We start from the raw sequence: 15336 nt of genomic DNA on the forward strand, positions 1-15336 counted from the left end.
ATACTTTAACTGTATTTTCTGCTGGACCAAGAGCTAGCTCTGAAATCTGCTGAAGTCTAAATTGTCATCCTGAATGAATGCAAAACATGTTACCCGAAGGGCTTTGTAAGGCATTAGATGAGTTCAGAGAATTCGTTTTCAACATTTGGTCTTTCATTTGTATGGTTTTAAACTGTGTGTTTAGTGTTTAAATTTCAGATGGAATGTCTTAAGCAGTGAGCCTGGTTTAAGGTTCATCTTTTTGTGCAGAATCTGAAGTGAAGAGGAAACTGAAAAAAAAATAGAAAGATGATTTAAAATGTTTCAGTAAACTCTAATAAATATTCCCTAATGTTATTTTCAACTAATATTGCTGTTTTTGACACAAAATTGAAATGGTTGTGGGAAGTTTTATTTTCTTTTAATGGGACACATTTTGCGTACCAGTCAGTGCTTGATGAGGCTCTTAAAATATCACTTACATACAATGTAGGTCACCATAACTACTTTATTCTGCATCACACTACAACAATAACTTATATTTATGCAGCGCCTTTAATATAGTAAATGTCCCAAGGTGCGTTATCAAAAAAAAATTGACACCAAGCCACATTGGGGGTTATTAGGAGAGATGTAGAAAGCTTGGTCAAAAAGCTAGGTATTAAGGAAAATCTTAAAGGAGAAAAGAGAGGTGAAGAGTTTTAGGTAGGGATTCCAGAGCTTAGGGCTATGACAACTAAAGATGGAGCAGTAACACGGCAATGAGGTATATGTTATAATTTAGTATCCGCCATGATCAATAATTAACTTAAGTCTATGACTTTTGTAATTCAGGTGACTCATTCGTCTTAATTAGATGCTGCTGTAAAATCTCTGTCTCTCTCAAATGTCAGAATCGGAAGGGAATCCAAGCAGGAACTGGCTGTTAGGTTGAAATTGGCAGTAATCCTGGAGAAGGACTTAGTTCTTTTTTTTTATGTTGGAATGCTCTCCATGCATTTCTTGACATGGCTTCCCAATCTAAATCAGATGACCGTGTATCAACAGCCGGGACTCTGGGAACAAGACTGTTCAATAACAATTTCCAAATGTTGAGAACCTCATAAATGATAATGAATGAGCTGATAGTTAGTGATAACAACTTGAGGTGTTTTACATGTTATTACCAGGTACCATGGAAGTTAACTCTTTCATCATATGATTAAACATTCATATTATGCTGCCAGAGATAGTAGGCACTCCCTCCACACTTTGCAATATAGCAAGGTTTGCACACTGCAGAAGGCTGAGTAGACCCTGCAACTCTTTGATCAGACACCATTATTACACAAACTTATACCTCTTTGTGCACAACCACTTCGTGGCTGACAGCTTGAACAACCATTATATTACTTGATTCCTTTGTTGAGCCCAGATGTTTCAGCAACCTTAGCCACTTCACTTCCAGTAGAGCCTGCTTGGTATTTGAGCGTCAAGTGACGCAAATGCTAATTAACTTATTTTTGCTCCCATACTTATTGGCACAGGGAGTTAAGCTTTCAGGCAGGGGAGGACAGGATAGCATCAGAATCATGTCAGTGACTATTAGTTGCCTTTTTAATTAAAAATGAGCATTAAAAATTTGAGCCTTTTGTGTATTGCGTTATAAATTCCCCTTCCATGACTACAATGGAAACTGCTTATAACTGCCATGCTGTAATTACAAACTCTATCGCCTGGTGCTATGGTACCTCTGTTTTACACCTCCCAGCTTGCAAACCCGTATTTGGAGGGAAACTTCTAGGGTTCCAACTAACTGTACTTCTCTTCTTTAGCTAAATTTAAAAGTAATTGGGAATCGACTGTAAGCTATAATATGGAAAAAGTATTCTATAAAAATAACGATTTTAAAATGGGGAATTAATTATGCCTGAGTGCCATGGTCAAATTATCTCCTATCATCTCTAACCTTGCTTAGCCTGAAGATTGCATTTGGCTTTGACTCCGTGTGCCACACCACAGAAGGTTGTGTGTATTTGGTCGGCTTGCTGTTTTGTCCCCGCGCCTGTCCATTGTATTTTAACTGGGGTTTGAGGGAATGGTTGACTAGGAGAATTGCCAAAAGCTACTCTTTATGGGAGGCAGAGGGAATAATGTATATGGAATATGAGGTATTCGTCAATGGTGTAGGAAACTACTATTCCAAATCAAAACAGTTCTCTTTTCTCATTCACTTGGAAAACAAAACACAGGTTCAGACTTCACAGCATAATTGTATATAACTTGTTGGCATAATTGGGCTATTTGTAGTAAATTCAGTCACAATTTAACTTCTGTATTTATGATTTCAGTACAAATAATGGGCAGAGGAAATCTTAACTTTCATGCCTGTGACCAGTAGTAATGCTCATTACCCTAATTTTCTAAATGCAAATATTGAAATGACCATTACAACTTGCATTTAAACATGGCTGGAAAATTGGAAAGGAATGGTCATTGACCTGAAACATTAACAATCTTTCTCTCTTCTCAGATGCTGCCTGAACTGCTAAGTATCTCCAGCATTTTTGTTCCTATTATAAATTGAAAATGAAATTTCTCACCAAGCAACCTTATGGCTTTTTTAAAATAAATGGTGTTAAACTATTTACTATTCTTCAATCTTTTATATAAATGTTGTGCAAGTTTTGCAAATCCAACATATCTAAAACATACATGTCATTTCTTGTTCTTATTCCTAGAAGATCATTGTTACAGCAGTCAGAAGGATTTATCAGCTCATGAGCACCAGAAGTATTTTGCTGATCCAGAAAAGATAATTGAGTCCTCAGAGGAAGCCATTATAGAAGAACCCTCTCAACCGTCCAGACATTCAACAGTGGATTCTTCACCATCTGATCTTAAAAGTCAGTCCCTTTCTTAGTTTTTTATTTTTTCAAGGGATGTGGGCATCACTAGCAAGGCCAGCATTTGCCCATCCCCAATGGCCCTTTTTAACAAGCAATTTCAGAGGGCAGCTAAGAATCAACCACATTGCTGTTGGCGTTTGTAAACCAGATGGGTTTTTGCAACAATCAACAGTTTCGAGGTCACTTACTACAACTAACTTTATATTCCAGATTTGAACCCATGTCCCCAGATCATTATTAGCCTGGTCTTCTGGATTACCAGCCCAGTGACATTACCCCTTCACCACCTAAAGGACTTTGTAATGAACTTGATTAACTTGTCAATATTTATATTGAACACTTGTCTGCCTATTTGTGTTGGCATATTGATCCCAAAAGACACATTTATGTAGTAATTAAAATTGTAATATAGACTAGAAAAAAATTGACTGAAAACAGTATTTTCCAACAGTATTTTTCAAGAGTTGAAATAATTAAAACAACAGAATTATAATAACAATCAATAGATTAGGTGAAAAAATGTTGTGAAAGATGCAGAAATTACAGATTATGCCAATAAGGAGTCTTTGATTTTACACCCATTGGCAACACCAGGCCTCCTCCACTTTGCATTTGACTCTTGCCAAGCCTGTGTAGATTTGTGCCTACAAAATTCTCACTTCTACTTAATTTCCTTACTCATTGTACTATGTCTAGTTGAGGGAATTTTGTATGGCAGACTGGTGTCTACTGGGGAGAAGAGGATTATTATTTCTTTAATACTGTCAGCAGCAATCATAAAAGAAGGAGCTACTGAACATACAAATTAAGAGCAGGAGTAGGTCACTCGCCCCCTTAAGACTGTTCTGCCATTCAATAAGATCATGGCTGACGTGATTGTAACATCCTGCCTACCCCCTGATAACCTTTCATCCCCTTGCTTATCAAGAATCTATCTGCCTCTGCCCTAAAAATATTTAAAGACTCTTGTTCCACCACCTTTTGAGGAAGAGAGTTCCACCTATCTGAGTTAAAATGATGATTGGGATGCATTTATTAGTGATGGCAGTATTTGTTTCTCGCTTACTAGTTGGTCTGAAAAATAAGAACAGGAGGTGGCCATTTAATCGCTCGAGCCTGCCTGTCACTGTTTACTGAGATTATGGCTGATCAGGCAGGCTTATTGGGCCAAATAACCTTTCCTTTCCATGTTATCATCTCTTGGTGATAAAATCCATATTGTAATCCCTACATTGTAGTAAAGATTGTTACTACATGGCTGACCCATGACTTTCAGATAGTAACAAAAAAACTGCGGATGCTGGAAATCCAAAACAAAAACAGAATTACCTGGAAAAACTCAGCAGGTCTGGCAGCATCGGCGGAGAAGAAAAGAGTTGACGTTTCGAGTCCTCATGACCCTTCGACAGAACTTGAGTTCGAGTCCAGGAAAGAGCTGAAATATAAGCTGGTTTAAGGTGTGTGTGTGGGGGGCGGAGAGATAGAGAGACAGAGAGGTGGAGGGATAAAAACAAAAAAACTGCGGATGCTGGAAATCCAAAACAAAAACAGAATTACCTGGAAAAACTCAGCAGGTCTGGCAGCATCGGCGGAGAAGAAAAGAGTTGACGTTTCGAGTCCTCATGACCCTTCGACAGAACTTGAGTTCGAGTCCAGGAAAGAGCTGAAATATAAGCTGGTTTAAGGTGTGTGTGTGGGGGGCGGAGAGATAGAGAGACAGAGAGGTGGAGGGGGTTGGTGTGGTTGTAGCGACAAACAAGCAGTGATAGAAGCAGAATATCAAAAGATGTCAACAACAATAGTACAATAGAACACATAGGTGTTAAAGATAAAGTTGGTGATATTATCTAAACGAATGTGCTAATTAAGAATGGATGGTAGGGCACTCAAGGTATAGTTCTAGTGGGTTTTTTTTTTTTTTTTTATTTTATATAATGGAAATAGGTGGGAAAAGGAAAATCTTTATAATTTATTGGGAAAAAAAAAAAAGAGAAGGGGGAAACAGAAAGGGGGTGAGGATGGGGGAGGGGACTCACGACCTAAAGTTGTTGAATTCAATATTCAGTCCGGAAGGCTGTAAAGTCCCTAGTCGGAAGATGAGGTGTTGTTCCTCCAGTTTGCGTTGGGCTTCACTGGAACAATGCAGCAAGCCAAGGACAGACATGTGGGCAAGAGAGCAGGGTGGAGTGTTAAAATGGCAAGCGACAGGGAGGTTTGGGTCATTCTTGCGGACAGACCGCAGGTGTTCTGCAAAGCGGTCGCCCAGTTTACGTTTGGTCTCTCCAATGTAGAGGAGACCACATTGGGAGCAACGAATGCAGTAGACTAAGTTGGGGGAAATGCAAGTGAAATGCTGCTTCACTTGAAAGGAGTGTTTGGGTCCTTGGACGGTGAGGAGAGAGGAAGTGAAGGGGCAGGTGTTGCATCTTTTGCGTGGGCAAGGGGTTGTGCCATAGGAGGGGGTTGAGGAGTAGGGGGTGATGGAGGAGTGGACCAGGGTGTCCCGGAGGGAGCGATCCCTACGGAATGCCGATAAGGGGGGTGAAGGGAAGATGTGTTTGGTAGTGGCATCATGCTGGAGTTGGCGGAAATGGCGGAGGATGATCCTTTGAATGCGGAGGCTGGTGGGGTGATAAGTGAGGACAAGGGGGACCCTATCATGTTTCTGGGAGGGAGGAGAAGGAGTGAGGGCGGATGCGCGGGAGATGGGCCGGACACGGTTGAGGGCCCTGTCAACGACCGTGGGTGGAAAACCTCGGTTAAGGAAGAAGGAGGACATGTCAGAGGAACTGTTTTTGAATGTAGCATCATCGGAACAGATGCGACGGAGGCGAAGGAACTGAGAGAATGGGATGGAGTCCTTACAGGAAGTGGGGTGTGAGGAGCTGTAGTCGAGATAGCTGTGGGTGTCGGTGGGTTTGTAATGGATATTGGTGGACAGTCTATCACCAGAGATTGAGACAGAGAGGTCAAGGAAGGGAAGGGAAGTGTCAGAGATGGACCACGTGAAAATGATGGAGGGGTGGAGATTGGAAGCAAAATTAATAAATTTTTCCAAGTCCTGACGAGAGCATGAAGCAGCACCGAAATAATCATCGATGTACCGGAGAAAGAGTTGTGCAACTCTTTCTCCGGTACATCGATGATTATTTCGGTGCTGCTTCATGCTCTCGTCAGGACTTGGAAAAATTTATTAATTTTGCTTCCAATCTCCACCCCTCCATCATTTTCACGTGGTCCATCTCTGACACTTCCCTTCCCTTCCTTGACCTCTCTGTCTCAATCTCTGGTGATAGACTGTCCACCAATATCCATTACAAACCCACCGACACCCACAGCTATCTCGACTACAGCTCCTCACACCCCACTTCCTGTAAGGACTCCATCCCATTCTCTCAGTTCCTTCGCCTCCGTCGCATCTGTTCCGATGATGCTACATTCAAAAACAGTTCCTCTGACATGTCCTCCTTCTTCCTTAACCGAGGTTTTCCACCCACGGTCGTTGACAGGGCCCTCAACCGTGTCCGGCCCATCTCCCGCGCATCCGCCCTCACTCCTTCTCCTCCCTCCCAGAAACATGATAGGGTCCCCCTTGTCCTCACTTATCACCCCACCAGCCTCCGCATTCAAAGGATCATCCTCCGCCATTTCCGCCAACTCCAGCATGATGCCACTACCAAACACATCTTCCCTTCACCCCCCTTATCGGCATTCCGTAGGGATCGCTCCCTCCGGGACACCCTGGTCCACTCCTCCATCACCCCCTACTCCTCAACCCCCTCCTATGGCACAACCCCTTGCCCACGCAAAAGATGCAACACCTGCCCCTTCACTTCCTCTCTCCTCACCGTCCAAGGACCCAAACACTCCTTTCAAGTGAAGCAGCATTTCACTTGCATTTCCCCCAACTTAGTCTACTGCATTCGTTGCTCCCAATGTGGTCTCCTCTACATTGGAGAGACCAAACGTAAACTGGGCGACCGCTTTGCAGAACACCTGCGGTCTGTCCGCAAGAATGACCCAAACCTCCCTGTCGCTTGCCATTTTAACACTCCACCCTGCTCTCTTGCCCACATGTCTGTCCTTGGCTTGCTGCATTGTTCCAGTGAAGCCCAACGCAAACTGGAGGAACAACACCTCATCTTCCGACTAGGGACTTTACAGCCTTCCGGACTGAATATTGAATTCAACAACTTTAGGTCGTGAGTCCCCTCCCCCATCCTCACCCCCTTTCTGTTTCCCCCTTCTCTTTTTTTTTTTCCCAATAAATTATAAAGATTTTCCTTTTCCCACCTATTTCCATTATATAAAATAAAAAAAAAAAAAAACCCACTAGAACTATACCTTGAGTGCCCTACCATCCATTCTTAATTAGCACATTCGTTTAGATAATATCACCAACTTTATCTTTAACACCTATGTGTTCTATTGTACTATTGTTGTTGACATCTTTTGATATTCTGCTTCTATCACTGCTTGTTTGTCGCTACAACCACACCAACCCCCTCCACCTCTCTGTCTCTCTATCTCTCCGCCCCCCACACACACACCTTAAACCAGCTTATATTTCAGCTCTTTCCTGGACTCGAACTCAAGTTCTGTCGAAGGGTCATGAGGACTCGAAACGTCAACTCTTTTCTTCTCCGCCGATGCTGCCAGACCTGCTGAGTTTTTCCAGGTAATTCTGTTTTTGTTTTGGATTTCCAGCATCCGCAGTTTTTTTGTTTTTATCCCTCCACCTCTCTGTCTCTCTATCTCTCCGCCCCCCACACACACACCTTAAACCAGCTTATATTTCAGCTCTTTCCTGGACTCGAACTCAAGTTCTGTCGAAGGGTCATGAGGACTCGAAACGTCAACTCTTTTCTTCTCCGCCGATGCTGCCAGACCTGCTGAGTTTTTCCAGGTAATTCCACTTTCAGATAGTACTCTGTTTCACCATGAGATTGATCATAGCCTAGAGAAATCCTAAAAATTGGACTTTAGATAACTGCTTACATTTGCTGTCAGTTCTTCCTCCCATAAAGGGTGCCTATTTCAAATTTTTAAAAAAGTTATATCAGGTTTCTTCTTGTCATTTGAAAAAGTAGGTGGGGTGATTCTCTGTGGGCCATCTGCTTCCTGATGCCAGGTCCTTCAATCAGACACTGAACCCCCCCTGGGAGACTGGAAGCAACCCCAACAGGGTTTGCTTGTTGTGCTCCCCGCTTGGAGAGATCCCCCTCCGTCCTGCAAGCCCTGTGTCTGTTGCTTGGGGCTAAGGCCCCTAATTGGGAATTAATTGCCGCTTTAAGGGCCTCAATTGGCGGTGGAAGAGAAGGCCGTCCACAGACCTTCTCACCTCGGACTTAATCAGGGTAATGATGGGAAGGCGGCGGGATTCCCACTGGCCAACCTCCCATCTAATTAAATGCCCACAGCCCGCCACCCAGGGGAAGGACATTAAATTCCTCCATGTATCTTCTGATATTTGCATTTTTGATTCCCTTGGGAATCTTGGACTAGATGTCCAGAGATCCCTGAAGGTGGCAGGTTAGGTAGATAAGGTGATTAAGAAGCCATATGGGATTCATTCCTTTATTTCTGAGGCACAGAATATAAGAACAAGGCGATTATGTCAGAACTTTACAATGAACTATTTAGGCCAGATAAAATATTATGTAAATTTCCAGCCACTTTACTAGTAGGACGTGATTAGAGAGGGTTTGGAGAAGATTGATGATGATGTTGCCAGGACTGAAGAATTTCAGCTATGAGGAAAGATTGGATAGCCTGGAGTTATTTTCTTTGAAACAGCAACTTAATTGAGATGTATAAGATTTTGAGGAGCCTAGAAATGTGCATAGGAAGGAGCTACAGTATTCCCCTTAGCAAAGAGGTCAATAACCAAGGGGGATAGATTTTAAAGTAGAAGGATTAGAGGGGAGTTGAGAAGATTTTTTTCACCCAGAGTGGCAAGGTTCTGGAACTTACTGCCTGAAAGGTGGTAGAGGCAGAAACCCTCATTGCATTTAAGAAGTGCTTGGATATACACTTGAAATGTCACAACCTACAAGACTACAGACCAAGAGCTAGAAAGTGGGATTTGGCGAGATCGCTCTTTTTTAGCTGTCAGAGAGACAATGGACCAAATGCTTCCTTCTGTGCCATAAATTTCTTTGATTCTTTAAATTACTTTCAAAACTTGTTATACCAGCCTTTCTTACTAATTTGTTCAATTAAAATATCTTAATGCAGTGTCGCTGTCAATCTCTGCCTTACACAGTCGCTCAGTTGTTTCAAATCCAGAGTAACCTTTGTACTTATTCCCTAAATGCTTTCTACTGCCCAAATATCTTCTGATAATCACTACTTATTGTGATACTCAAAATGTGGACACTGCACAGACACTAATAGGAAACTGCATGAGACCATATTTACCTACTTTTGACCGGTAACATTAACTGGAAATTTTGTAATGTGTCTGGAATGATCAGAGTTTACACTTTAGTGGTGAGAATCAGCAAAGAGTTGTTTTACTTCCTAAGTAATAGAAGAAAAATTCATGGTTTAAAGTTCTCATTATTATATTGATTGGTGCCACAAGGAACAAATTTGCAGATGGCGTACTTCTTTATGTGGAGGACTTTGCCAAATGTATTTCTAGCATGTTCCCTACTGTCAACAAATTTTAATGAATTTCAGGGCAGCGGGTAAGTTAAATATTAAAACAGCTTTCATATTCAGCAGCTGCTAAATAAGTTAAATTCATCCCTGGCTTTAAAAATATTTGCCAAGTAACTGCAAGTATCGTTCTAGATTAAGGTATGGATTCTGAGAGCATAGATGCACAAATCCTGATAACAACTTGGTTTGCACCAACAAGAATGAAGATACCAAAAGATGCTTGTGGCTCCTCTTTTCAATGAAAATGAAAGAAGACACAGTTGGACTTAAACCTGGCGTGCTTTGCAAGTTTGTGTATCCCAGTACAGTTCCCTTGGGGTTAGACAAACCTAAAATAAGTTCCTACAGGAAATGGGATCCAAGCTACCTTGGCCAAGTTTCTAAATATGACTTGATGCCCTAGAATCTTCAAGATGGCCTTAACCGAACAGTGACTCACTGAGCCAATACATCTGAGCATCTTATTTCCCAAAAGAAGATCAGTGCATAGTTCCTATACGGTCTATCAGTTATGAATATAAGTGAGAAGTTAGAATTTGAGCCAGGATTTATTTTAATTATTCATTCATGGAGTGTGGGCATTGCAAACACTCATTGCCATTTCTAATTGCCATATTCTTGAACCATCGCTGTCTTGTGGTGTAAGTACATCCACAGTCTTGTTTCAGAATTTTGACCCAGCAACAATGAAGGGATGGCGATATATTTCCAAGGCAGGATGGTGTGCAATTTGCAGGGGAACTTGCAGATCGCGGTTTTCCCATGTGCCTGCTGCCTTGATGGGCAGTAGTAGTCAAAGGTTTTGAAAGTGCTGTCAAAGAAGCCTTGGTGAGTTGCTGCAATGCACTGCAGCCATGGTGCACCAATGGTGGAAGGAGTGAATGTTTAATGTGGTACTTAGGGTGCCAAATAAGCAGGCTACTTGTCTTGGATGGTGTTGAGCTTCTTGTAGGTTGTTGAAGCTGAACCCGGACAGGAAAGTCGATAATATTTCATTGCACTTCTCACTTCTGCCTTGTTGATGGTGGAAAGACTTCGCGAGTAAGGAGACCCTCTAACCTGCTCTTGCAGTCACAGTTTTCATGTGGTTGCTCCATTTAATTTTCTAATCAATTGTAACCACTAGAATGTTGATGGTAAGGTTTGCAGTGAGGGTAATGTTGTTGAATGTCAAGGGAAGGTGCTTAGACGCTCTCTTGTGCCACTTCTGTGGCAGAAATGTTAGTTGCCACTTATCGGCCAAAGCAGCATGCAGACCTGGACTGCTTCATCTAAGTTGCAATTGAAACTGAACACTCTGCAATCATCAGCGAACATCTCCGCTTCTTACCTTGTAATGAGGGAAGGTCATTGATGAAGCAACACCAGGCATACCTAGACATGAGATGCCAACCTGGTGAAGCTACAACATGTGTGTATGCTAAACAGTGGAAGCAGCATGCTGTTATCAGAGTTGAGCGATTCCACAACCAATGGATCAGATCAAACTTCTGCAGTCCTGCCACATCCAGTCATGAATGGTGGTGGAGAATTAAACAACTAACAGGAGGAGGAGGATTCATGAATATAATGATGATGGTGCTCAGCGCATGGGAAAGACAAGGCTGTTGCGTTTGCAGCTGCAGAGTGGGTGATCCATCTCGACCTTTTCCTGAGGTCCCTACCATCAAAGCTGCCAGTCTTAAACCAGTTTGATTCAATCCATATGCTATCAAGAAACAATTAAGCACACTTGATACATATGGGCCCTGACACAATCTGGGCTGTAGTGCTGAAGCTTTGTGCTCCAGAATGAGCCGCACCTCTGTACATGCTGTTCTTGTACAAAATTGACATCTTCCTGGCAAAGTGGAAAATTTATCATTTTATGTCCTGTCCACAAAAAGCAGGGAAAATCCAATCCAGCCAATTATCATCCCGTTATCATAATCTCAATCTTCAGCAATGTGATGGAAGATGTCATCGACAGTGCTGTCATGTAACTCTTACAGAGGAATATCCTGCTGACTGCTCAGTTTGGGTTCCAGAGGGGCACTCAGCTCCAGACCTCAGAACAGCCGTGGTCCAAACATGGATGAAAGAACTGGATTCTAGAGATGAAATGGGAGTGTGACTGTGCTTGATATCAAGGTGGCATTTGACTTTTTAAAAATTTGCTTATGGGATTTGGGTGTCATTGGATTGGCCAGCATTTATTGCCCCGCCCTAATTGCCCTTGAGACGGTAGTGGTGAACTACAATCTGTGTTGTAGGAACCTCCACAGTGCTGTTAGGAAGTGAGTTCCAGGATTTTGACCTAGCGACAGTGAAGGAACGATGATTATAGTTCCAAGTCAGGATGCTGTGTGACTTGGAGGAAATTTGCAGGTGGTAGTGTTCCTTTGTCCTTCTAGTTGGTAAAGATCATGAGTTTGGAAGGTGCTGTCGAAGGAGCTTCGGTGAGTTCCTGTAGTACATCTTGTAGATGGTACACACTGTGCCAGTGTGTTGGTGATGCTGGGAGTGAATGTTGAAGGTGGTGGATGGGGTGCCAGTCAGGCAGGCTGCTTTGTCCTGGATGGTGTCTAGCTACTTGTATTGTTGGAGCTGCACTCATCCAGGCAAGTGGAGAATATTCCATCACACTCCTGACCTGAACCATGGTGGACAGGCTCTGGGGAGTCAGGAGATGAGTTACACTGCACAGAATTCCCAGCCTCTGACCTGCTCTTGTAGCCACAGTGTTTAAATGGCTGGTCCAATTTAGTTTCTGGTCAATGGTAACCACCAGGATGCTGATAGTGGAAGATTCAGCAATGGTAATGCCATTGAATTTAAAGGGGATATTGTTAGATTCTATCTTTTTGGACATGGCCATTGCCTGGCACTTGTGTGGCACAAATGTTACTTGCCACTTAACAGCCCAAGTCTGAACATTATCCAGATCTTGCTGCATATAGACATGGACTGCTTCAGTAACTGAGGAGTTGCGAATGGTGTTGAACATTGAGCAATCATCAGTGAGCATCCCCACTTCTGACTTTTTGATGGATGGAAGGTCATTGATGAAAGATGGTTGGGCTTAAGACAACTACCCTGAGGAACTCCTGCACTCATATCCTGGGACTGAAATGATTGACTTCCAACAGTCACAGCCATCTTCTTTTGCACTAGGTATGACTCCAACCAGTGAACAGTTTTTCACAGATCCCCATTCACTTCAGTTTTGTTAGGGCTCCTTGATGCCACGCCCAGTCAAATGCTCCCTTGATGTCAAGGGCAGTCACTCTCACCTCCTCTCTTGAATTCAGCTCTTTTGTCCAGATTTGGACTAGGCTGTAATGATGTCAGGAGCTGAGTGGCCCTGGCAGAACCGAAACAGAATGTCAGTGAACAGGTTATTGCTGATTGTCACTTGATGACACTTTCCATCACATTGCTGATGATCGAGAGTAGACTGATGGTATGGTAATTGGCTGGGTTGGATTTGTTCTGCTTTTAGTGGACAGTTGCCCTTGAGAAGGTGATGGTGAGCCGCCATTGTGAACATTTGCAGTCTGTGTGGTGTAGCATAACCTCTGGAAATAGTTAATCTCAGAAATCTCCCTTGAATCCCACTTAAGCCTTCTGTTTCTGGGATACAGTTTTGCACAGCTTGGAAGTGAGGTATTTCCGATGAGCTTAAGAAAACAATATCATAAAAGATCCTACAAGTTTCCTGCCTTTCCCACCGCTGAAAGTTGTAATAGCTGCATTCCTCCAAATTGAAGAACACATCCTTAATACAAGTGAACATATCAGTAAAATGGATTATGGAAATCGTCCACATAACAGGGCAGTCATTTGAAATCGAGCATAGTTAGTCTTATGTTGCAGCAATATCACTGCTAATACAAACCAAATTCATGCACACCTGGATAGACAATACTATGATAATCCATCTGTGGCTGGACAAGGCATTAACACATTTTCGTGTATTTACCAGAACAGAGACTGCTAACACTCTGATATCTAAGTCAGCTTAATATCTACAATATAATAGTAAATATGTTCTGTTGTCTCAGTTCCAGGCAATACAAGATCATGTAGTTCATGAGCTTTTCAAGGTATGCAGCTGCTTTTTTTTTGCATCCTGCAGCAACCATTATCTCTCCTTTCTGTGCTCCTTTTCTATTGCTAATCTATGCTCACTGTTTGCTTATAGCTGTAATTGTGGCAGAAAGTAACAGCACTGATGAAAGGGAAATTCCCAAAAATTTGGAGCCTGATGAAAATCCATCTGCCACAGCAGAAGTTTTTGAAAATACTTGGCCCTCAGAAAAAGACCTTCTGGGAGCATTCGAAGGTGCATTTGAGGTTAAAGGACATCGAGTGGATCTACAGGGTATTCGGGTTTTGAAGAAAGGTATCCAGGACGGAGTGCCTGGATCTTGTTTTGGAGATTGCGAGGGTGATGATGATGATGATGCTGAATGGGTAAGTGTTGGTTCAATAATGAAGGGACTTTTCTTTCTGTCGTTATGCTGTTTGTGCAGCTAATGTGTTTAGTAGGATAGACAGAGAAGGCCTGTTGATGTCACTTGGTCATATTTTCCATATCCATGAGATATTTTGTTATCTATAGACTGATCCATTGATTATTGATATATATTTATAGATTAATACAGTCCATTGGTCACTGTAGTTTTTGCAGGAGTTTTGTACCTCTGTCCAGAATCCTACTTCACTTCCTGTTTTTGTGACTACACTTTAAAAGTACTTCATTGACTGCAAAGCACTTTGGGGCACCCTGAAGTCATGGAAAGCGCTAGATAAATGAAAGTCTTTCTTTTTGAAATTCATACTATCCAGATTCTTGAAGTAAACAAAGGGTTGCTGTTTAAATTGAGCTATTTTCAAATACATGCATACACACAAACAAACAAATTAGTAGCAAGAGTAGGCCACTTGGCCCCTCGAGCCTGCTCTGCCATTCAATAAGATCATGGCTGATCTGATTGTAACCTCCCACCCACTGCCAATAACCTTCCACTCCCTTGCTTATACAGAATCTTTCTGCCTGTACTTCAAAAAATATTCAAAGAATCTGCTTCCACTATCTTCTGAGGGAAAGAGTTCCAAAGACTCACGATCCTTGGAGAAAAAGATTCTCTCATCTGTCTTAAATGGGTGACCCCTTATTTTTAAACAGTGACCCCTGGTTCTAGATTCTCCCACAAGAGGAAACATCCTCTCCACATCCACCAATCAAGACCCCTCAGGATTTTATACGTTTCAATTAAGTCACCTCTTACTCTTCCCAACTCCAGCGGGTACAAGCCTAGCCTGTCTAACTTTTCCTCAGAAGACAACCTGGCCATACCTGGTATTATTCTAATAAACCTTCTTTGAGCTGCTTCCAATGCATTTACATCCTTCCTTAAATAAGGAAACCAATACTGTATACAGTATCCAGATTAGGTCTCATCAATGCCCTATATAACTGAAACATAACCTCCCTACTTTTGTAAAAGCCAAATACTGCAGATGCTGGAAATCTAGAACAAAAACAAAAATACCTGGAAAAACTCAGCAGGTCTGACAGCATCTGCAGAGAAGAATACAGTTAACGTTTCAAGTGCGAATGACACTTCATCAGAACTTTCATCAGACTTCTGATGAAGAGTCATTCGGACTTGAAACTCTACAGATGCTGTCAGACCTGCTGAGCTCTCCCTACTTTTGTATTCAATTCCTTAATAATTAAGGATAACATTCTATTACCTTTCCTAATTACTTGCCTGTATCTGGCATGCTAATCTTTCGCGATTCATGCAATAGGACA

The 15336-nt window shown here is 42.2% G+C and overlaps 1 protein-coding gene across 2 annotated transcripts in view; it reads left to right on the forward strand.

The window, feature by feature from the left end:
• ttc17 (tetratricopeptide repeat domain 17) overlaps positions 1 to 15336 on the forward strand; it is a 117051-nt gene that overhangs the window by 77735 nt on the left and 23980 nt on the right. Inside the window, exons 17-18 of one of the 2 annotated variants that reach the window (XM_041198127.1) lie at positions 2700 to 2864; positions 13717 to 13988. In XM_041198127.1, the coding sequence (XP_041054061.1) occupies positions 2700 to 2864; positions 13717 to 13988 (437 nt within the window). The remainder of the gene's footprint in view (positions 1 to 2699; positions 2865 to 13716; positions 13989 to 15336) is intronic. The other variant, XM_041198128.1, reaches the window with a different exon arrangement.

This window comes from Carcharodon carcharias, chromosome 10, assembly GCF_017639515.1.
Source record: "Carcharodon carcharias isolate sCarCar2 chromosome 10, sCarCar2.pri, whole genome shotgun sequence".
Classification (NCBI taxonomy): Eukaryota; Metazoa; Chordata; class Chondrichthyes; order Lamniformes; family Lamnidae; genus Carcharodon; species Carcharodon carcharias.